Source organism: Pieris napi, chromosome 1 (assembly GCF_905475465.1).
Source record: "Pieris napi chromosome 1, ilPieNapi1.2, whole genome shotgun sequence".
In the NCBI taxonomy this organism is placed as follows: domain Eukaryota; kingdom Metazoa; phylum Arthropoda; class Insecta; order Lepidoptera; family Pieridae; genus Pieris; species Pieris napi.
Genome location: NC_062234.1, coordinates 11,128,311 through 11,153,239, shown reverse-complemented (window position 1 = coordinate 11,153,239; position 24,929 = coordinate 11,128,311). Strand labels below are relative to the sequence as shown.

The window sequence follows — 24,929 nt, the reverse complement described above, 5'->3', positions numbered from 1 at the left end:
GCCAGCACCTCTACTATGTACAAGTAGCGGCACGAAACTCTAGCGCTGACCGTTATTGCGCAGAAGTAAAAAAATAAGGTACCTGAGGGGGGCTAGCGGGCGCGCGTAGCGTCGATTGGCTCTCCAGTCGCATTCCGTCCCCCGCGCGATAGTACACATGCGCAGCAATCCCCTCCACGTATCGGCCAGCGCTAGACTTACGTGCCGCTGCCTATAATTGTTATTTCGAGTAGCATACTGCATAGGTATATCAACCTGAAACATGTAGCCAAAGCTTTCGAGGAATTGGTCTCACCACCGCTAACTAATTCAGGCAAATCATTTATTTTAGATTCGACAAGGATTTTAAATGCAAGCCAATCAGCATTATTTAATTTATATTTCACACGAGGTTGTCGTTTTTGATAAGGAGAGCGTCTAATAAGTGAGGATATGATAATCGGGAAATGATCACTGCCAAAAGTAGATGATGAAGTGTACCAAGAACGAGAAGAAGCAAGATCTGGAGTACAAATTGATAAGTCAACCGCGCTAAGCTTTTCATTAGGCTTTGTACGTCTAGTTGGTGAGCCAGTATTAAGTAAACACAAATTATGTAAATCTAATATTTCAACTAAACGTACACCATTGGAGTCAGTAGTGCCACAACCAAACATTTGGTGATGAGAGTTAAAGTCACCCAATAGAAGGAATGGACGACTAAGTGAAGAAAGTAAATTATTAACGCTATTGAGAATAACAAAAGAGGAACGAGCTAGGTAAATGGAAACTATAGAAATGTTATCAATTTTTATGCCGACAATATTAATGGCATCATTAGAGATTAATGAAGAAAACGCTATTTCAGAAAAATTAATTGAGTTCCTGACAAGTAATGCTACGCCACCATGGCCATCAAATCTATCATCACGCAAGCAGGTATATCCTGGGATCCTAAATAGGTACCCTGGCTTCAACCACGTTTCAGATAACGCAACAACAACGGGAGAATGTTTATTTATCAAATATATTAAATCATGTTTCTTTGGAACAACACTCCTGCAATTCCATTGAATTATCTTGGAATCCATTATTTTTAATGACATTAAATTATTTAATTTTTTCATTAATAGAGGCAACCAGGGCCGCGCCGACTCCCGGCAGCGCCTGTGTGCGAAACCCACGAAGCGCCTCCTTTTTTTTATAGGGGGCAAACGAGCCTGAGGGACGGACAAAAATGGCAGTCATCGCAGCCCATAGGTAGACATTTTTAGCGGGTGTGTTGCAGGCCTTTGAGGGAACTATTTATATTTTTCGGCCTATTTTTTACGAATCTTCAAGTTTCAATGTATTTTTTATAATTTTTTAATTTCGACCGAAAGAAAAATTTTCTTTAGTTTAATATACTTACTTAAATAATATTTTCTTAAATAGGTAAAACGTCCGCTTGGCAATTGCCGTGAAAAATAAACCGCGAATTAAATTGTTACATAGTTTATTTATGATGCTTTATCTAACCGTTTTTAAGGTCAGATTTATGACATATCTTTGTAATAAATCCCATCTTTTAGTAGAGGACGAAAAATATTTATATACATAATTCTTGCACAATATTAAAAAACCCAGTCGTGTATGAGGTTGGCAGTGTCGTTTACTATTAAATTTAAACTATGGCTAGCGCACGGTACATAAAAAGCGCGGAGATTTACATCCCGCAATATTCTTACCGCGGATATTTGAGCCATTATCATAGCCTTGTCCCCTTAAGTAATTGTTTATGTCCAAATTAATTTCGGTTAGTTTTTCTATTATAAATGACGTTACTCCAGGGCCAGTTGTATCTATGATTGGACAGAAAGCTAGGAAATCCTCTCTTACTTCCAATAAAATCTTATTATCATACTAATTTGCTCTTCGTGTGAAACGTAAGGAGTACAATCCAGTATTATTGAAAAATATTTATTAATTTGACATAAATTAAAAATAAAATGTTGAATTTGGTTACCGAATATAAAAATTAGTTCATTATGGATTTTATCAAGGTATGTCGGCATATTATTGAAATCATTAGACATAAACACACTCTAACAACTCACGGCGCAGCGGCCTTTCTTTTGATTTGCTAAGCTCTGAGTAATTAATGTAAACTTAAACCCAAAGCGTAAAATGAAACTTAAAGCGTACGTAAGAATATTGTAGTGTAGTTAGTATAAATAATTTCGGTGGCGGCGCCCTTATTGTCTTAGCGCCTGTGTGCACCGCACACTTCGCACATATGGGCGGCGCGGCCCTGGAGGCAACGTGGGACGGTTTCAGTAAGTTTTAGTTTATTAAAGTAGTTAATAATGCTAGTATCATTTCTAATACATCAGATTTTTCTTCTTCTTTATTTTTGTGACCAACCAAAGCACTGCCATTTTTAGGCTCTGGAACTTGGAAGTCTTTTAAAACATTATTATGAGCAACACGATCATAACCATGTTGTGGTTTAGGAGGAGAGCGAGGTTTTAAGAATACTGTCTTTTTATATGAGGCATTAGTAGAATTATTACGAGATACAGACTTCGCTGCGGAAGAATATACGGGTTTTGGTACTTCCGGAATTGTTGAACTTAATGCATCTGCGTATGAAGGCTTAACAGAAGAAAAATATTTACTGGCTTCGGCATAAGACATGCAGCTCTGAGCCATTTTAACTCTGATTTCTGTCTGTCTCACAAATTCTGGACATGACTTATCTATCGCTGAATGGGACCCTTCGACTTCACACATTACACAGTACAGAGGATCTTTATCTGACCTGTCACATGATACACCTGCATGTTGACCTCCACAGTTATAACATATTGGAGTCTTAGAACGACATTGAAGTTTGGTATGACCATAACGGCAGCATTTATAGCATTGTATGGTAGGATAAATATATATTTCTACTGGAAGAACATTATAGCACATGAAAAACCTTTTTGGTAAAACTTGCCCATCAAATGTTATTACAACTGATTCAGAGGGTTTCCAAGAAACCGAGTCATTAATTTTTACCTTGCGATTCAAATGTCTTATTTTAAGTATTTTGCCGCAGCCTATAGGTACGGATACATTTTGTTGAACTTCCTCTACACTCCAATCTACAGGGACCCCGCGAACTAGACCCATTCTTGTTACGCTGAAAGTGGGAATGAAGGCTTTTAACTTTTTCGTTTCCAAAAGATTGCAGTTAAGAAAATTATTGGCGTGTTTATAATCGGAAAAGCCAACTACGCACCTGCTTCCTAGACGCTTTACACTTCCGGGAATAATATTATTAAATTTGATCTGCTTTAAAAAATTGCCAAATGTTATTGGATGGAGAATGGTCCCGTCGTCAGGTGTACTTTGAATACGTTGAACATGTATTAAATAAGGAGAAACATCGGTAGAAACATATTCAGTACGGCCAATCGAACGGGGGTCTGTATTGGTTGCTGAAGCTGTGGTGTTGTTTGAATTTCCCGCGTTAGAGTCTTGAGAGTTATTTGAATTTTCCGTGTAAGATGTTGATGGTCGAGAGGATGTACTATGTGAATTATTATTATTTTGCAAGTGTGGAGATGACGTGGATTGAGATATAGGTTTTGAAGTAACCTTTTTAATTAAAATTGACTCATCTTCTACATTGCATAAGCTTCCCCCCGACCTAGATCGGGGGGCTTGTTCATACAATATTTACAGAAATTACAAAAACTTACCGACTACACGATGACACTATACACAAATATGATATAAAGATTACATATAATACAAAAATTAAAACTACCAGCTTATCCTCTGCGTTTTAACTAGTGAAATTAAATTAAATATTCACCACCATGAAAAATACGTCTACCATGAACGAAGTTTCCCGCGCTTTTTCATTTGTCACTTTTGTCAGTACCATTTACATGTACTCTAGTGATGGGTAGGACAAACGAAATTGAAGTGTTTGTTGTCCCACCTCATTTCATAAAATGAGTTAAGGATTTTTGAGGATTCTGTTCTGTACTGTTAGTCGCTTTATGTACGAACCCATTGTCTCTATGGCGCAGGTCTTTCGATCATAAATAAATAAATAAAAAAGGGTGAGTGTACTTATGTACGCGCGTAAGAAGTTATACTTCTTTGGCATTATTAAAAATAGTTTTTGATTGCAAGCAAATAATAAATTACAATTAAATAATCAAATACTGGAAAAGGAGTCATTATAGTTAATAAAGTTCAATTTACATTTGTAAAATTAAATAAATAAATATTTATTATTATTCTCATATTTCACATTCTCATATTAAGTGTAACATAAATTCTATTATTATTCGAATGTTGTTTTTAAATTATGTCCAATGCCGTAGGATCTTCCGTGGGCAACTTCACGCTCTTAATTTTGTGTAACGGTGCGCGCGCATCGTAAAATTTCACTCTCATAAATTTTTCATAACGCGCCTAAAGAAGTATAACTTCAAAAAGTCAAGTTCTTTATGCAAACAAAAACCAATTACAATAATATGTCACAGTGAACAGTCACTGTCACTCATTCAATAATATCGATTTAATCAGGGAACCTTAAGTTGGCGGGGGGAAATTAATTTTTTGCACTTTTTTTTTGGCTCTATCAACTGTTCGTTAACTGTTCTTCATTGTTCTATCAAAAAAATTTTTTGTTCGTTCTTATTTTATTTTTTTTTAATTATAAAAAAATTGACCCTCACTTTGGCACGAACTATGGATGTTTTTATTTTTTTTCTAATAGTTTAGAACTATTCAATAACTGTTCGTTCAAAATAAACAACTGTTCGGCTTTCATTATCCTGTAATTTAATAATAATTAACTTTTTTTTATAAATCTTAATTAAATGTTATTGCGCATGCGCAGTATCAATGCGCATAGTTCTCTTTTTTTTAACTATTGTCATTGTCCTACATGGGATGGGAGAATAAGACAAAACAATTCATCTCAACCGTTCACTCATTCATGACATACGACTCACCGCATCAATCACATTCAGCGCCTAGCCCGCGTTTGAAATCAGTGTGACCAGATTTAGTAGATTTCTACTTTTTTGGTAGATTTTGAGGTACTCTCAACAGAATTTAGTATGTCAAAATTATTTGGTATATTTTAGTAGAATTCACGCTTTTCAGTTATTCTAGTACTTTTTTTGGCATATCGAATAAAAGCGAGGTATTCCTCTTTCATCGATTGGATTATAACTATTTAATGTTTATTCTTTGTTACCATTCGTGCCGTGAGCATAGAGTGAGATGTGGGAATTCCTTTATTGAGAATTTATATAATCGAGTTTAAAATGAAACATAAATATACACAAGGATATCGCAATGAATAGAAGCAAGATCCCTTATTTAAAGTTGGTTATGTAAATTTTACGTTATTTTTCAAAGTGATCAGACCCTTATTCATAAAATTTAAACAGACATACAAAACATGATGAGTTCCATTTTAAGTTGCTGTATGAAGATAAATTATATAAAAACTACTCCGCTTCAGTCAATAGATCTGACAGAAGTATGTTCAAGTTAATGGACTCAAAATTGCTTTATGACAGACAATGTTACCCAACATAAAGACGAAAAATCTTTACTTTAAGTATCATTTTATACATTTTTGTTTAATTATATTTTTATTAAGAATTTAATTAAAAAAAAAAAACTTGGTTTCTTTTAAATTAAATTCTTATTTTTATTATTCTATCGTTTTATCAAGAAAACATTCATGTTTTACGTTGTAACACAACAGCAAAAAAATATAATAGATTTTCTCGTTCCTTTTGGTAGAATTCAGTAGTTTTTAACCTCCACAAGCAGTAGATTCGTCTATTAAAATCTGGTCACACTGTTTGAAATACCTCAACGAGTTTGAAGCGGTACACGGGTACAAAATGTGTGTTTGAGGTGATGCGACATTTGACAACTTTGAGTGTGAAATTTGAGGTGCCCCGTGCCTCATGTATGAGGTGCGCAACACTAATGTACTCTATGGTTTTTATTTGAAGTCTTCTGTCTTAATTTGTTTACCCATTTTCCCGAAAAAATAATATTTAAAAAAATAGGTATAAAATTATAATCTAATTACAAAACTTTTTAGTGCAATAAACGACGGTAAAATAAAATGGGTGATTTAATTGGTAAGAACTAGAATTTTAATACGAATATCTATACCTAGGAAAAGGTGATTATTATAACCCAAACAAATTTATTTAATTCAGAATTATCAGCAATACCGCGACACGAAAATATTTTTTACAAGTTCACCGGTAACTGTTTACAATTTGCTATTAAGTCTTCAAGAAATGCTAAAATTGGACTTGCTGATTATCCAAGAAACTCCCGGATAACTTGGGTTAGTATTATATAAAATATTTTCCTGTATCTCGCTATATATAGAAGGAAAGATAGTAACATTGCTGCATAATATTAATACAAGTGTAACAATTAAATAAATTTGAATATTTAAAAATTATAATGTCTAACAAGATTCTTTGACATATTCTTAAGAAGTTGTTTTAATATAGGTAATTCTGGGTGAGCATTCAGGAATTGAAGAATATGGATATAAGATTTGTCAAACACCAACACCTAATCTCCTTACTCACAACAAATATAAGAAATTCTGTTTGGCCTGGTTTGGCAATAAAGTCGAATTGTTTAGTTTTGGTACAACAATACCAATCTTTTCATATGAAATTAATAATAGACAGTTAAAATATGTAACATTTTGTCAATGGAACAATGAAAGTTTAATTTCTTGGAAATTTGTTTGTAAGTAGTAAATTATATTGTTAGGTTAGAAGTTTAATCCCATATAGTTAATTTAGGTCAATTTCTGCCTTTCAGCACCACCAAATATTGAGAGACCTATTCTGAAACCTATCAATGGTGGTATGACTTATTGGGTGCCATATGATGGTATACTACCATATGGGGCTTTGATAGGTGGCTTTGAAAATGAATTTCTCTACATAATGAGAGCACCTCACGAAGGCTCACTGACACCTGGAAAATATGTACCATCTCTGAGGTGTGGCTTTGTGGCTTGGGGTTCAGAAAGCCATTTAAAACATGAAATGGAGGTATAGCAGTAATCTAATTTCATGTTAAAAAATTTCCTATTTTTAAGTTATGGTTTTTACAATTTTATGACCTCATGGTCTTAAAATAATAAGCATTGCAATACTTGATGTACCTGACTTTTTTAAACATATATTAATTAAATATATTTTTAACAGCACATGTTTAGTAAAAAAAATATCATTTTCAGATTCTTTGTGGTCTTAATTGCCTTTGGTTATCAACAACTAGTAACGTAATACCCTCAGGGGCAATCCCTGGAGGTTATACAGAATATGAAGGTAGAGAAATTATGTACATTGGTAGAGCTTTTCGCGATGGGCATATTATACCTGGCAAAGTAGCCCCATCACATAAAGTGTGTTACTTTGCTTATAAGGAAGATACAGCTTATGAAAATAATTATGAAATATTAGTTGCACCTTACTCTAATCCAAGATTTATTAATAGCAATACAACACCTATTATGAAATGTGAAGATACTGACCAGAACCTACCAGATGACTGGGGAGCTTAGTTTAATTAATAAATCCAATGTCCTGAATATTATATTTTTAAAGTGAACCAAATATTATTAAAATAAGGAACAGACTAAAATTTATAAATAACAATCTTGTCTATTATCAGGAATTGCTTTTTGCTATGAGAGCAAGTACATGAGTAACCTATATTTATATAAATAATTATTTTATTATTTCGTAGTTGCATTTCCTAAATCTTAACTATTTCTCTTTGTGTATGATTCTGGACCATGGTTATGAAAATATGAAGATCGCTCTGGACACAAATACTACTGATAAATGTAGACATAAACATAGATAATAACTTATTTTTTATATGGCACACTAACAATATAGAACATACATAGTTACTTACATATATGTTTTGTATGTGAATGTAATTTTTTTTTTCACCATCTTTTTCGATAACACATTATCATTAAATTTGTCTGAGTTGGACAATCCATTGGTAGGGGCCTAAAAATTACTTTTAACTGCATAATTCTACTGTAAGATCTTAATTCATATAAAGGCACTGTCTGCTTTGTAGACTTTATAGTTATAATAAACAGTAACATTAACAAAAAACTCGTAAAATGATGCAAATATATTACTGTATTTTCATTGAATTAATTATTTAAATACATGTAAGGTCTTTGTTGAAGACATTAACTTTACATTTCCCACGACAAGGATAACCTTTTGGTTTAATGCTCAAATCAAGTAATATTTCATAGTCTTGCACTTCTATTTCTTCACCTTGATACGGCAAATAGCATGTCTTATACAGCATGTGAACTTTACCCACTATTAACTTATAATCAATAAAAGCTCTTCCTATATATAGAGGTTCATTCTGGATTTCTGATGTGCCAGCTACAAATGCATTTTCTGGAATATTGTCATCAGAACATAACACCCACTTAGCATTATATCCACATAGTATCTAAAACAAATAATGGATAAATAATATCATTGTAACATCTTAATTGCATTACAATATAATTTATTAGGAAAATGAAACTAATGTAGTCAAAGGACTGTAACACATTATCATGAATTCTACACAGATAAGTATTTAGAAGTTAGATTTTTTTTTGATAAGTACAATAAATATTACTTTTACACTAAATATTAATAAGAAAAAATAATAAATTAAAAATACCTGAAAATTGCTTTTTTCATGTTCCTCTCCACCCCAAGCTACATAAGCTTTTCCTTCTTCAGGCACATATTTTCCAGGACAGAGTGACCCAGAATACATAGCTCTAGCTATATATATTGGATTCTTCTCAAATCCACCTATCATTGCATCTTGTGGTAACTTGTGATCTTCGATAGATACCCAATGCAATTTCCCTCCTTTTAAATTTTTTTCTAGGGGCATTTTATACACTTCAGGAGATTCTAAAATAAACCCAATGTTTTCAATACTGTAGAAGACAGAAGTATTTCTAAATAAAAAATGACATACCATGGACTTTCCAATCAAATCCATAATTAGTTTCAAATTTTATATATCCAATAAATTTATCAGCTGACTTCCCGCCAGTGATATTCCTAGGGTATGTAAAAAATGTCTTATTCTTTGTTCCTACACATATGTCTTTTTTGATCCATGTCATCCAAACCTCCACCTCATTAAAATCTGAGAACTCATCTGGAAGTGGAAGGCTAGTGAGTATTCCTTCTCCTGTTGTAATATAAACAGTGTGCTTATCATAATTAAATTGAACCTGAAAATGGTTGTTTTAATCTATAATATATTATTACAATTATATGGAAAGAGTTTATAAACATATTATATGGTTATTTCCCAAATAATTATTATACCGTTTTTAAATTATTTTCCTGTTTATGACAAATTAAGATTACTCATTACTATAATAAAATTTACTGACCTCATACAATTTGTCATGTGGACAATGTTTGTCGATAAGATGAAGAGCAGGTTGGAAATTATGGTTTTCTAGTTGTAAATTTGGTTTTAAACTAAACTTATATCCACCAGCATCAGCTTTATACAATTTGTATGGAATTTCTATTGACATAGACACTGAAAAAAAAGGTAATTGTATATATTATGTATTACAGACTAACAATATTAATATAGTCATGTACAATAATAATATAATTAATGTATGCTTACCATCATTTTTTTGCATTTTGTCGATAATTCTAGTTTCACCACATTTGTTTACGATGTGTCATGTACAGAAACGAACACGAAGTGTGTGCACAGTGCAGTGTGCACTGTGCTCAGTGCTGTGCTCACTGCTCAGTGCTCAGTCTGACAGGGCTGCCAGATGAAAAAAAACGCATAATCGTACACCTACTACAAAAAAATTGTATTCCAAGGTAATTTTGAAATGAAAAGATCGTACAACATAAAAGTGGAAAGTTTTTATTTAAAATGACTGGCTGCCTTTGCCTTGAAGAGTGTAATGGCTGATTTACACAGGGTAAGTAGACAAGTCAGTCGCAGCGCCAATGTCGGCGCCGCGACTGACTTTAACTGTTTACATGAAGTAAGTAGTAGTGGTGCGTTTCTCACGATGACCACACGTGTGTGAAGTCAGTGGGAAAAATGAATTCGCGAAAACAACTGAAACGACGATTTAATTATTTGTTGAAAAATTTATTTATTTATTTACAATAGCATTTTTTATAAAGCCGTCCAGTTCTTGAAACCACTTGACTTTTGGGACATATACGTTCCCACTAGCGCCAGATCTGGTGGATTTTTGTATCTTGTCGAGCTCTAAATAATATGTACTATGTAGCCCTTATGGCTTTAATTTTATTTTTTACTTCAGTAGAAGTGAGCCCTTCGATTTGCATTTGTTGAGCCATATTTTGCAACGCTGTTGACCGCATTTCTTTATTGCGGTAATTTAGGGATTTAATATCCCAAAAGCACTCGTTTTCGCCATATAATTGCACCAATTTTAAGGTTTCGTCTTCGCTAAGCTTTATTTTTTTCGCCAGCGAAAAAAACGTGGTCACTCTACACGCACTGACTTGTCTGTTTACACGGGGTTTATTTGGCTGGCGCGGGGGTGCGCGGGTGGTGGGGGGCGCCAACTGACTTTAAAATATTCGTGTCCGAATATTCAAGACAGCGCTGACTTCAAGCCACTGTACTGACTTCAAATCAGTTTACACAGGGTTTTTTTCGGGTCAGCACTGACTTGCCTCGAATTTGTAGTCAGTTACTGACCCTGTGTAAATCAGCTCTAACTTTAAAACTCCATATTTTGAAACCATTTCGACGTCACAAACAGTAGCTCCATCGAGCCGGAACCCGCTTTAGAAAAAACTTGATTTTTCTAAATTTACTTTTATCTAGTTCCGTTATTTTAGCATTTATTCCGTAGTTTTTAATAAAGTGGGGTAAAAAAAATTTTTTTTTGTCACTACAATAAACTACAAACAATTTAGCACCCGTTTCAAAGTTTATTATTGAATTATTTGTAATATTTCCTGATTTGCGCGGTATTAATTATTTTTTCGGCGCAATTAATGATACTACAAAAAAATAAAGTATACTACATTTATGAGCATCGTTTATAGTTTTTGAGTCGGTGTCTTTTTTTTTGCATAGTTCCGTTATTTTAGCATTTATTCCGTAGTTTTTAATAAAGTGGGGTAAAAAAAATTTTTTTTGTCACTACAATAAACTACAAACAATTTAGCACCCGTTTCAAAGTTTTTTATTGAATTATTTGTAATATTTCCTGCTTTGCGCGGTATTAATTATTTTTTCGGCGCAATTAATGATACTACAAAAAAATAAAGTTTACTACATTTACTAGCATCGTTTGTAGATAAAAGTAAATTTAGAAAAATCATGTTTTTTCTAAAGCGGGTTCCGGCTTGATGGAGCTACAAACAGTGCATCTGGCTTTAAATAAATCTTTCCCCATCCGGCCGATACTTCTATGCTCTGTGTTTGTTCCTCTATGTTGCAGAAAGCTCTCCTCTTTTGGCAATATTTTTTTGGAGTACCTGGCGCAGGTCGCTCTTCTTCATTTTCACTACCCATTGTTGCTTAAGCGTATTGAAGTAACACAAAAAACACTAAAGACAATATGCAGATCAAAAGAGAATATAATCACTTAGAGCTCGAGTCTGAACAGGTTTTTGACTTTGGTTTCCAATACAAGTATTTACAAGAGAAAAATAATAAGTTTTGTAACAATGCACACAAATAAATTAGTATATTCGTTTCATTACAAAATGTCGCCAAGTACAAAAAATCGTACATTTTCTGTACGATCTTGGTGTAGCGATCGTACATGTGTTAAAACGACAAAAAATCGTATGTATGTCGTATCGTAAATATGTGGGGTCACTCTGCATCTTCGACCGTATTTATTAGGAGAGTGTTCAGAGGAGTTGTTCGGATTGATACCTGCAGCTGAGTTGCATCATGACATCGACAACCTAGCGATATTTAAAGAAGTTTTTGCCGCACACCACCACTAAGTGGAACCGTCTACCCACTGAAGTATTTCCGAACCAACTCGACTTAGGGTCCTTCAAGAAAAGAGAGTACCAATTCTTAAAAGGCCGGCAACGCACACGCGCGCCCTCTGGCATTGAGTGTCCATGGGCGGCGGTATCACTTAACATCGGGTGAGTCTCCTGCCCGTTCTATAGAAAAAAAAAGTTTGCCTTACCAAGTTTGGAATGCATACGAACCCAAATACTAGGTACATCTGTGAAATGTTTTTTTCTCTTCAAATCATTTGAGCGAAACGGTCTTTTAGTAAAATATCGTCAAAATTCGATCGAAGTATACAGGGCGGTCAAAAAGTCGTGGATCAAACTCAAATAGGGGATAGATGAGGTCATCAGCTGCAAAAAAATATTCTACGGGAGGTCTCTAAGCTCAACCCCTATAGAGTTATAATTTATTTTGCGTTTTATAAGAAAATTGACTTTTGACGTGATAACGTCTTTAAAATCGTTTTAGTCGGGTGACATGTTCAGAAACTTGTGTCACACCAAAACCTCACGAGCGCGATCGCAGGTATAACGAGAGAGAGACGGACCGATTTCCCGTCTCATCTCGAGCGCTGCCAGTCATTCCGTGAAACTTGTCACGCGGAATCCTCACGAGCGGAGGCTGGCATAGCGTTCGAGTGAGTGGACCGATCTTCCGTCTCTCTCACTCTAGCGGCATACAAACGAATGGAGATTTTCTCGTGCGGTTAAGTTTTCGTTGAATGTTTTACAGTGAAACAAAATGTGAAGTGCAATTGAAGTGTTACAACAATTGCAACAAAAAAAGGTGAATAAAATAAAATAGCCTACTTACTAACAATTAACATTCTTGAATAAACTTGTAAAAGTAATGAAAGATGGAAAAAAATTGTTATCTTCATTAATTCCTTACTTCCCAAAAACTTATATCACCAATAAGACGTTATCACGTAAACATCTCGATCGTAAACCTACTTTACAAACAACCAATATTTTTGACGTGATAACGTCTTTAAAATCGTTTTAGTCGGGTGACATGTTCAGAAACTTGTGTCACACCAAAACCTCACGAGCGCGATTGCAGGTATAACGAGAGAGAGACGGACCGATCTCCCGTCTCATCTCGAGCGCTGCCAGTCATTCCGTGAAACTTGTCACGCGGAATCCTCACGAGCGGAGGCTGGCATATTACACCCGAAATTTATCATCAAAAGTGTGAATAAAACGATAGATGTAATTTAAAATTTGAAAAAATTGTTATCTTCATTAATTCCTTACTTCCCAAAAACTTATATCACCAATAAGACGTTATCACGTAAACATCTCGATCGTAAACCTACTTTACAAACAACCAATATTTTTTTTTTTTTACTAATTCTTATTAAAATTCGAAAAAATCTACATCCCCTGTATCTTTTTCATAATATCCACTAGATTAATACTGATGAGTTCTTGCGCTAGACATACTATTTAAAGTTGTTTATTGAGTGTATTGAAGATAATATTAAGTTATACGATATAATTTTTTTTCAAATCGTAACTTTTTGTTTACTTCGGCCCCCACTGTGAAAAAAAATTGCTCTACCGAAATGTGACCCTGTATTACAAGTTTTCGCGCATTTAATAGGGATTCTGAAAAGGTATTACACATGGCCATGAGTCCCTCTAATATCTTTTTAGGAAGAATTACAAACAACGATTGTGAAATAATAGAATAATATAACGATGAAAGGTCAATATTTGTTGCTGGCTGATGGTAATTTCTCAACAACTGTCGATTTGAATTTACAATTGTTCTTTTTAAGCCTAGACGGCGTTCTGTCAGAATTTTTACATAACGCATTATCTTACAACAATAAAAGGACTGTTTCTAAGCGATTTTGATTTAGGTTAAATAATGGCTGAAAGCGCTCCATCTACAGAATATGCTACCAGCGAAATGCCAGTATCAGAGGCGGGAGAAGGTTAGTTCTCCATTACCCTTGTATGTTTGTAAATCACAATGTGTTTGAGAAACAGCATTACATAGTATATGACATAAAAAAAAACTTTTATTATATTATATCCGTTAAATGCGAAATATTGACATTACATAGCCAATGTAATAATTAAATAATAAAATAAATTGGGTTTTATCCGTTACGAAATGTTAAAACGTTTCAATAATAAGTACTAATACCATATTATGAGCTTTGGGATAGAAAAGCCGTAGAGTATTTCAAGGGTTTATTAAATTAATGGAATTTAATAGCACTTATGGTCCGAGAGCTGGCACCAATTTTTGGGCAGGTATTTGAGGCAAGCTGAAAACTTGTCACATACCTCTCCTATTATATTCCAACACGGAATTGGAGACCTGGCTGGTGAGTAGCGAGGCTAAATCAACCCCTACATTTTTAAAAATATAATTTTTTTTTTCCCAAAAATATATTTGAGGCAATACGCAATTTATATATGTTGCAGTGTAATACTTAATAAATACGAAAAAAAATAAACCAGACAATTTAATCGGGGCTGTAACATTGCCAGACGCGTGCAAAATTTTTTTGCAAAAAATTATAAAAAATGTTTTTGAGGCAGCTTGAAATTTTAATGGAGTGTTATTTATAACTATAAAATTAGATTCCCAAAAAGACAGACTGTACTACTATAGACAAGCTGTAGTGTGAGAGAGAGCGCATTTCGACAGCTGTCTTCGTTCTTGCTTGATGCGTTACTATTGGCTCTAGCGAGGCCACGTGACTTACAAAGCCGACACTGAAAATGAACGTTTCAGAAAAAAATTAAAAAATTGTGATCCCTCTACTTTACCTCCATGCAAATCTGAATTTAAACAACATCTTTTAAGAACGCAATATATAATGGTAGGGGAGCCCACGATGCTAAATGGGGATTTACTCGAGCGTCGTAGAGACCTATTGGGATGCAAAGCTTAGATAAAAAGAAGAAAAAAATGTTATATGATAAATTCCTTTTCATCGGTGGGGGAAGCGGCTATAGATAGTTAAATATGTAAAAAAAAACTGTTGCATGGACATCCTCGAGCGCGTCAGATATTGATAGCATCAATGCCCTACGTATTTTTAATAATGTACGTATGTTAATCTGATCGTTTGCATGATGCGGGTGGTTGTATTTAAGGGTTGAAAATGAAAAAAAAATAAAAATTATCGAGCGCGTCAGATTTTCTAAGGGAGTGTTAAGTGCACCAAAAAAAAGCTCTCATTCACTAATCTGACGATTTCGATGGGACGCAAACCCACAGCCATTTTCTTAATTTGCAAAAAAAAATCGCAATTTTGAAATACTCAAGCGCGTCAGATTAAGATATATGTGGTTCATCTTTATGTTCTAAACGTACTGTCTCATAATCTGACGATTATCTAGAGGGATTCGCCTGATCTGACAAAAAATTTTGAAAAACGGTTCACCTAAAGTGCCATCCCTGCAACTTCCCGCTAATTCCATTCCTGGGCGCTTAATAAAATTGATATTTTGAGCTCGCTGAGTTCAAAGAAATAACATTTCTATGCATTTGAGCTCTCCCAGCTCGAAAGTCTGATAGAAGTTTCATAGAACACTATTTTTGGAATTTTCAAACCGCAATAACTTTTGAATGGATCAAGCAATTTTCACGCGGTTGGCGGCATTCGACGCAGTTTTATCATCCTCATAAGCAATTTGCAATTTTAATTGATCGAACCACAAATTTCGGAGTAATCCGGAAAAAACACTTTTTCGGGTTTCTTTCGTTCACGATATCTCTCGAACTAATCAACCGCTTTTGACCATCTTGGTGGCGATCGACGTGGTTTTTTAAGCTCAAAGGCGGATTAGTTTTTGAAGTTGATCGATAAAGAAACCACTTTAAAAAAAAATATTTCTTATTTTTTTAAGATTTTTCAAAATTTCTCAAAATCTATCGGTCCGAATCGGTTCAAATTCACAGGAAATGTAATTTTGAGGGAAATATTTAGAACGCCGTTTAGTAGATTCCGATCGGTTTAAGGAAATGTAGGCATCACGCAGCTGCACGCATTTAACTTTATCGACGAATTTTTGTTATTTCGGCTTGCGGAAATCGTCAGATTATATATTTTTCATTATTCTTGAATTATTTCCTTCAAAATAAAAAAAAAATTAGCTGCGCTCGAGAATGTCGAGATGACGTTTTTTTTTTACAACTTTGATGCCCTCTCCTTTTTTTCCGTCACTCTCAAATTGTCAGATTAGTGGAATATACACTTTTTAGGATGTAATTAACTCACCCTACCTTAATCTGACGCGCTCGGGAATTTCTGATGGTCAATTTTTTTTTACTAAACTGATCCTGTCTCCTTCACGTGCGGCCTTATATATGGGCCTCATATTTTGTGGAGGTACTTAACCGGGTACAAGGTATCCCCCTATATATTAATCTGCCGCGCTTTAGTAAATCCCGAAATCCCCTCTTGGGCTCCCCTACCATAACAAGCATTTGGAGAAATGCATATTTACGATTCCCCAGTTCTTTGACACCTAATAGAAACGGATGGACACTTAATGAGGATATGCTAGATTTTTACTGGTTTGACGGAGAGTGTATGCCGCAATTAGTATTCGACGCTGTTGTTCACGAGGAAAATAAAAATAACGATTATGAAAATCATACTACAGGTGAGAATAAATGGTTTATTTTTAATAACTGCTGCATTCAAATTTCTGTGATTAATTTAAAAAAATATATATCTATTTCTTTTCGCAGATGATGAAGAGGTTGCCGAATCTGATACAGATGAATCCGAAGATTCAAGTAGTTCTGATGAAGAATCCACAGACGAAGAATGATAATTTATATCTGACGTGAAATGAATTTAATTTATTTCTAATTTTTTTATACTTAAATAATTGTAACACTGAAGAAATATTATATTTTTATAAATCTAGTTACCTATGCGATTTTATATTTTAATCATTGGTTTTTTTTATACGTAACCCTTATTAATTTTAAGATGAAAAAGGTTTTAAATTTCCGTATAAATTTTGACTTGGAATAATAGAGCAAGATCCCAGGGCCGCCAGACGTCACGTATTTTCTGACGGATGAAATGTGGACGATTGGGTAGTGTTAGTATGTACTATGATCGTATGCCTACCTGCTAGCTTGGTCAAACGGCCAATTTCCAGGTATCAGGTAATCAAGGTACACAAAAACATTACTTACTTCACGTAAATTCTCATGGCTGATTTTTATATATGTTTTCGAGTGTATAGTTAAAAATAAATTGTCAATACTCCCAGACACTTTCCGTCGGCCATATTGCTTAACAGACGCTTTAAGGGTCTCAAAATAATTAGTCAACTTCACGTAAATTCTGACGCTCCATTTTTATATATGTTCATCCCACAACTATTTTAAAAGCTTTGACAAGAAGACAGACCGATCCAAGGGGCCAATCATCCCCTAAACTAAATTTTAATATCTCTATGAGTGGGAGAGCATTATCTACGCGCATGAGACTGAGTGAGACCGACTGCGCTGTTAAAGCCATGAAAATTACTTGAAAAATTATTATTATTCAAAAAGGGCAAGCAAAAGCCGTTTAATATTTTGAAGAAAAATGAAGAGTTGGTTGTTGGTGATGTAGATGAAGAAGAACGTGTATTCAAAATAATACAAAAATTTATCTGTGATGTTTACAACGTTCCTGGAATAATTGATGTAGATGCTGCCAGACTACAGTTGTTTATCATTTACATACATGGTATCTGATATAAATGAAGAATTCAATCGAAAGAATTTAAGAAACTTCGATGCCAGTAACTTACCACCTTGTAAAAGTGAGCTTTGGCAACAGTTTCGACGGGCTAGCTTTGGAACAATGCAAGTATGAAGATGATAAATATTTTCAACCCCGAAAACAATGGCTGGACACTACAAGATGGTAAATATGATTTTCATTGGTTCGATGAATGTAAATGATAAACAACTGTAGTCTGGCAGCATCTACATCAATTATTCCAGGAACGTTGTAAACATCACAGATAAATTTTTGTATTATTTTGAATACACGTTCTTCTTCATCTACATCACCAACAACCAACTCTTCATTTTTCTTCAAAATATTAAACGGCTTTTGCTTGCCCTTTTTGAATAATAATAATTTTTCAAGTAATTTTCATGGCTTTAACAGCGCAGTCGGTCTCACTCAGTCTCATGCGCGTAGATAATGCTCTCCCACTCATAGAGATATTAAAATTTAGTTTAGGGGATGATTGGCCCCTTGGATCGGTCTGTCTTCTTGTCAAAGCTTTTAAAATAGTTGTGGGATGAACATATATAAAAATGGAGCGTCAGAATTTACGTGAAGTTGACTAATTATTTTGAGACCCTTAAAGCGTCTGTTAAGCAATATGGCCGACGGAAAGTGTCTGGGAGTATTGACAATTTATTTTTAACTATACACTCGAAAACATATATAAAAATCAGCCATGAGAATTTACGTGAAGTAAGTAATGTTTTTGTGTACCTTGATTACCTGATACCTGGAAATTGGCCGTTTGACCAAGCTAGCAGGTAGGCATACGATCATAGTACATACTAACACTACCCAATCGTCCACATTTCATCCGTCAGAAAATACGTGACGTCTGGCGGCCCTGGGATCTTGGACCATAATGTCAGAGAAACAATTTTTAGTTTTGAATGTAGGGGCAACAGTATGAATTCTGTACAAAATTTTTTGGAACAAACAACAATTTTTTCTCTTCAAAAAATAAATATTTTTACGGAAATATCAAATATTTAAAGAATTCATTACGTTTAAATTCGCATTAAAATTGGTAAAATAACTAATTTTTTAAGATAAAAAAGAAATCACAAAATTATGTCCCTTTAACGTCCATAAATCAATACAATCACTTTTATGCAAAATGTATTTATGGTCTAAGATCCCGCTGCAGGATTGGTGCGCTCATCGACTATTTGTTTAAAACCAAATTTTTATGTTTATTTATAATTAAGAGAATACATATGTACTAGGGTGCCTATCAAAATTTGGCCGCAATTATTTTTAATTGATTTTTGGTAAAAAATTTCGTTCATTTATTATTTAAATAAAATAACGTCTACATCACGGTAATTAATATGAAGATTCTAAAAAATCACGGGTGCCGTTGCGCATCTGGCCGCACCTCTTTGCAGCCAGGTGTAAACAGGTATGATTTCGATAAATTTATACGTTTATAACCTATTTTTATGAATTATATGTCAAATTGAAGCTAATTTTTTTCTATTAATTATCATATAAAGTTGCTTAATTAAATCTGGCCGCAAATAAGGGCTACTGGCTGTTAAAGATAATAAATATTTAAGGTAGAGTGAAAGAGAGTTAGCGCGTAACATCATTTGTCAGACGAGGACAGCGATTGTCGGCTAAAGGTGATATCAGACGGTTCATTTTTTGTTCATTTTCACCTTTCATTCGGTACATTTCACTCGAAATGAAATGTCTGAACAAAAAATGAAACACGAGTGCCGAATGAATTCATTAGTGAACCGATCCAACAGTGTTGGATATTGGCATCCGGTATCTTTCATTCCCACTCCGAATGAACGAGAAATGAACGGTCTGAACACTGAGAGAACGTTCATTCGGATTCGGCCATTTTGTTTCGAGTCATGTAGCCGACGGACATCACGTTGTCGACGAAGTTATAACTTTTTTTTCTGTGTGTTATTATATTGTTTTCATGCGGCAAAATGGTGCTCAAGTGGAACGATCAAAATAAATTACTTTTTTTTTAAAATAAATTTCTTCTTTCAATCCATGGTCGCACCCACCACCATCGACGTTTTCTTTGCTTCTTTTTTGTCAACTCTTTGATTAAATGATCACAAATTAAACTAATTCCAAGACGTACAACTTCATTCGATGACATATTTAAAAGAAAGAACAATGAATGTTCATTTCTGTATCATTTCGTCTAAGCCGTGTGAACATAGAATGAAAAAAACTGAAGCATTCACTCGAGTGAACAATCATCCGAGTGAACCGTCTGATATCACCTTTAGCGACGCGCTTTTAAGCCATTGCGCATGCGTCGAATGTCAGTGTTCTCAAACTGAATACAGTAGAAGCTCGTTAAAGTATTAACAGACGATCGAACTTGGTACGGGCCCGACAGCGGATTCCGTACGCTCCATACCATATCCGTTCGTCTGGAGAGTTGTCTGCCGAACATTATTATTATTACTTCGTGTTCGCTCGGTCCGATGGTTTGCACATCGAATTTGGTCCGCTCCGTACCAAATCCGCGAGTCTGTACACTCGGACCGGACAAACGCACGGCAGTCACGTTTGAAACATTCTGGAGGTAGCACGTGCGTCAGCGCATGTTCGCACTATGGCGGAGATTTTAACAGAACACGAAGTCCTTGTCGATGTTTTGGCACTGTATAAAGACTTTCCGTGCTTGTGGGATACATCACATGAATTGTATTCAACTTCATGTGACTAAATTCATCACGGTTTTTTAAAAATGTTTTTGCTCACTCCTTTCTTTTTTTTCATGATATTTGTGGCGGCATTACTGTTGTCGCAACAACAATCGCAATTTTAGCGCGCTTGGATAACGTCGGAGGCATGACGTCTGAACTGTGTACACGCCACGCAGTTACTGCGAGATCCGGCCGTGTGTTGTGAGTAGCGGATTTGGTACGCCATACCAATCCGCTATCCGGTCCGTACCAAGTTCGATCGTCTGTTAATACTATTAAGTCGAACCTCGATAAGTCAAAAACCTCCAAATCTCGAAAAAATGTTTTGTTCCCTTCCCTTAAAACACCAAAACCTCCATTACTTGAAATCTTGACCCTCTGTTAATCGAAATAATCACCGAGTCCCTACAAGCCATTTTGGTACATATTTTTTGGCGTCTCCCTTGATGTTTGACTTATAGAGGTTCTACTGATGATAGATGCAACATTTTTATTCTAACATAAAAAACCACGCTGTTTTGGAGTTCGTAATAAACAACGTTTTATATTTACATTGTTATTTTATTTGTGCATCTAAAAATTATTATATTAATTAATGTAAAATAAAATTGATAAAGATGAAGTCGTGTTTTTTGTGTAACGAAAAAAGCAATGTACTCGACTTTAATAATGTATCATTCCAAAAGTGCTCGCTAATGTTATTGTTTCGTCGTAAAAAAAAATATAAACTTCAAAATTTATTATCATTTTAAAAAACCATTTAATATCATTAATATCTAATAGAGATATAATATTTAAGTTTGAATCATTCAAATAATTTGTAATTGGATTATTGCTTCATCAAAATGTTCAACAAATTGCTAACTTGACCGTCGATATTATATCAAATCAATATTAATTTTTTGTTGCAATTTTTAAATTTGTCATTTTGAAAAAAATTACATATTTTTTATAAGTCGTCTCTATTACTCCCCGGTGGTTGAGAACACTAACGTTCGACGCATGCGCAATGGCTTAAAAGCGTCGCTTAGCCGACAATCGCTGTCCTCGTCTGACAAATGATGTTACGCGCTAACTCTCTTTCACTCTACCTTAAATATTTATTATCTTTAACAGCCAGTAGCCCTTATTTGCGGCCAGATTTAATTAAGCAACTTTATATGATAATTAATAGAAAAAAATTAGCTTCAATTTGACATATAATTCATAAAAATAGGTTATAAACGTATAAATTTATCGAAATCATACCTGTTTACACCTGGCTGCAAAGAGGTGCGGCCAGATGCGCAACGGCACCCGTGATTTTTTAGAATCTTCATATTAATTACCGTGATGTAGACGTTATTTTATTTAAATAATAAATGAACGAAATTTTTTACCAAAAATCAATTAAAAATAATTTAATTAAAAATAATTGCGGCCAAATTTTGATAGGCACCCTAGTACATATGTATTCTCTTAATTATAAATAAACATAAAAATTTGGTTTTAAACAAATAGTCGATGAGCGCACCAATCCTGCAGCGGGATCTCGTACTATTAGTACAAATTCAGAATGTTTTTTATTTTTTTCTCCGAAATTCTAACTAGAAACCTCATGGGTTATTGTAAGTCACGCGGCCTCGCTAGAGCCAATAGTAACGCGGCACGCAAGAACGAAGACAGCTATCGATATGCGCTCTCTCTCACACTACAGCTTGTCTATAGTAGTACAGGCCTGTACCCATCCATTATTTGTTTGATCACCTGGCAGGTAGAAAGCCCTACCGAAATGATCTGTCTTTTTGGGAATTTTATTTTATAGTTATAAATAACACTCCATTAAAATTTCAAGCTGCCTCAAAAACATTTTTTGTAATTTTTTGCAAAAAATTTTTGCAGGCGTCTGGCAATGTTACAGCCCCGATTAAATTGTCTGGCTTATTTTTTTCGTATTTATTAAGTATTACACTGCAACATATATAAATTGCGTATTGCCTCAAATATATTTTTGGGGAAAAAAAATTAATATTTTTAAAAATGTAGGGGTTGATTTAGCCCCGCTACTCACCAGCCAGGTCTGCAATTCCGTGTTGGAATATAATAGGAGAGGTATGTGACAAGTTTTCAGCTTGCCTCAAATACCTGCCCAAAAATTGGAGCCAGCTCTCCTACTATTATAAATACACCAACTACGCGCACAAAGCACTAGTCACTTCGATTAACGCGCACTTAATACTGTTACAGTAATTAATAATTTTTCTTCATTATTGGCACTTTTATCACTCGGAACCGCATTCAAGACTGAATTTACTGAATTTTTTGTCGTATGGAATCTCAATTGTTGACCTGACAGCCATCAAGGCCAGTAAATATGTGGGCCTTGACAGCTCGTAAATTTAATGGCCACGATTCGGCCCGCTTACGCTGAGAACAATCGTGTACGATATTCGAGATATTAAAAGAGAAGTACTGAGTAGAAATACAGAATACACAATTCTAGAACTTAAGTACCTACAAGTAAAAACGCAAACGCTCTTTCTTGTAATAAAAACTAGGGTACCCTTACGTAAACGTTGATTTTCTAGTACCTATATGATAAAACTTCTTGAAATGATCATAAATCACATTTCAACTTGCAGAGAATTTGTCTTGCTCTTGTTCTGAAGAGAATACTGGATTAGTCATTGATAAAATGATATTTTATATTGTGCCGTTTAATTATAGCGACCCCCGGAGGGTTCCCTCCATACCCTCCTTACGCCACGGAGACCATACCACCTTCGGTCGCCGATACTATAATGGCGGGCCGCGATCTTCGAGTGCAACACAAGTCTCTCCCCAAACAGACTGTGAGGCCGCCCCCGAAGCCTGCTCGACCACGGTAAAGGCAAAAATTATTGTGTTAACTATATATTTAATTTCAAATACACAATGTACTCTTTTCCTCCCATTTAGGCTCCTTGCCACAATAGTTTGCTATTTTTTTTAAACATTCATAATAATGTAAATATGTTATAAACTATTACCGCGAAAGAAGTTTTAAGTCCAATATGGTCATATTCGCAGAGGTCCAAAAGCAACCGACGTGAAGCTTTCAAAGCGCGCGGCGCGAGCCCATGCGCGGTGCTTGAAGCGGCATGGCGCCGTTCTCACCGACCGTCTTGAGCGCATTTCTCGTCCGCCATTGCGCAGCGTCATCTACCTGTGGCGACAATACGCACGTACGCTTCCCGCCGACACGGTAATATCCATCACATGTTGTAACATGATTGATCTGAACGAAACACACAAGAAAGATACAATGTAAACTCTTTAAACGTCATTTGTTATAATGAAAAACTGTCTAATGTCTATATATATGAGTTCCCCAAACTTTTTTGTGTCGTAGACCGCGCTTGCCATGTTTTCCGTGTTGGGTAGACCCCCTACTTACCTGATATTGATTTCCTGTAAATTTCTAACTGTAGTGAAGTTTAGTGTTAAAAACTTAAAGTAAAAACACAATATGTTAATCTATACCTACATTTATTAATTGAATTTAAATTAAAACAATTTAAAATAAAATTTTGTATCATATTTTACATAACAGTAAAATATACATAGCATTAAATAAACATAAAATAAACTATAAATAAAATAATATACGCAATAAGTCAATATAATGTATATGTTTTGATATTATAAGATAGTATGATGTAAGTAAATAGGTACTATCAGTGTATGTGTTGAGATCCACTATCGTGGACCCCCATTTTCATTTCATGGACTATGATTTTCAGGTACGTTGAGCTGGGGAGGGTCAACCAACCAGTCGTAAACTTGTACTAGGCTATACCCCACAGAGGATAGGAGTTTCCCTATCTCTCATATAAATATTTAAATAATTATTACTTATATAACAAACATACAATGTGCTTTAACTGTATCGCAGATTGCACGATTACGGACAATGCTGGATGCGGACCAGCCTTTCAAGCCGGAACAAGCTTACGAATACTTTATAAATCTCAAGAAATCGAAGAAGAAGGGTGCTACGTAAGTGCAAAATGCTTCAAATGAAATATTACTAAATTCAATTAAATTTGTTTTACGTATAAATTAAATCATAATACAAATTTAAATTTGCTTCAATTAATTCATTGCTCTGTTTATAGGATAAAAATAAATCAATTTAAGAAAGATATTTTGGCGTTATGCGGTGACAAGAGATTTGTCTGGGCTCGTAATGCCACAGTAGCGTTCGCGAGGGGCATTCAGCAACGGCTGTCGAAACCTGGCTCGTATGCTCTTGCAGATGGGTGAGTCCAAAAATAATACAATTATTGTTAGCAAGTCCTTTATAAGTCCTATAAAGGAATCGAATAGTTTTAAGTGCAGTATTAATAAAGATTGCTTAATTTTAA

The 24,929-nt window shown here is 34.6% G+C and overlaps 3 protein-coding genes and 2 long non-coding RNA genes across 5 annotated transcripts in view; 4 read left to right on the top strand and 1 right to left on the bottom strand.

Moving 5' to 3' along the window:
* Positions 1-228: 228 nt before the first annotated feature.
* Positions 229-1,466, top strand: LOC125049542. Its single transcript, XR_007117023.1, has 2 exons — positions 229-758; positions 848-1,466. It is a non-coding gene; the product is annotated as an uncharacterized LOC125049542 (long non-coding RNA).
* A 4,433-nt stretch (positions 1,467-5,899) lies between these two features.
* On the top strand, positions 5,900-7,973 carry LOC125049535. Its single transcript, XM_047648890.1, has 5 exons — positions 5,900-6,134; positions 6,216-6,349; positions 6,522-6,768; positions 6,844-7,079; positions 7,268-7,973. The coding sequence occupies exons 1-5, from the start codon at positions 6,119-6,121 to the stop codon at positions 7,592-7,594; spliced, it is 960 nt and encodes a 319-aa protein (XP_047504846.1). The 5' UTR covers positions 5,900-6,118; the 3' UTR covers positions 7,595-7,973.
* A 201-nt stretch (positions 7,974-8,174) lies between these two features.
* Positions 8,175-9,852, bottom strand: LOC125049515. Its single transcript, XM_047648868.1, has 5 exons — positions 9,727-9,852; positions 9,479-9,633; positions 9,052-9,313; positions 8,743-8,984; positions 8,175-8,523 (listed from the first exon to the last, which is right to left on the bottom strand). The coding sequence occupies exons 1-5, from the start codon at positions 9,740-9,742 to the stop codon at positions 8,215-8,217; spliced, it is 984 nt and encodes a 327-aa protein (XP_047504824.1). The 5' UTR covers positions 9,743-9,852; the 3' UTR covers positions 8,175-8,214.
* A 3,844-nt stretch (positions 9,853-13,696) lies between these two features.
* The window catches only part of LOC125060347, a 39,311-nt gene continuing 28,078 nt past the window's right edge, over positions 13,697-24,929 (top strand). Inside the window, exons 1-5 of the mRNA XM_047665257.1 lie at positions 13,697-14,029; positions 23,251-23,407; positions 23,593-23,767; positions 24,458-24,561; positions 24,681-24,824. Of these exons, the coding sequence (XP_047521213.1) occupies positions 13,963-14,029; positions 23,251-23,407; positions 23,593-23,767; positions 24,458-24,561; positions 24,681-24,824 (647 nt within the window). The 5' untranslated portion in view covers positions 13,697-13,962. The remainder of the gene's footprint in view (positions 14,030-23,250; positions 23,408-23,592; positions 23,768-24,457; positions 24,562-24,680; positions 24,825-24,929) is intronic.
* On the top strand, positions 16,541-16,990 carry LOC125060652. The gene is made up of 2 exons (XR_007118899.1): positions 16,541-16,721; positions 16,810-16,990. It is a non-coding gene; the product is annotated as an uncharacterized LOC125060652 (long non-coding RNA).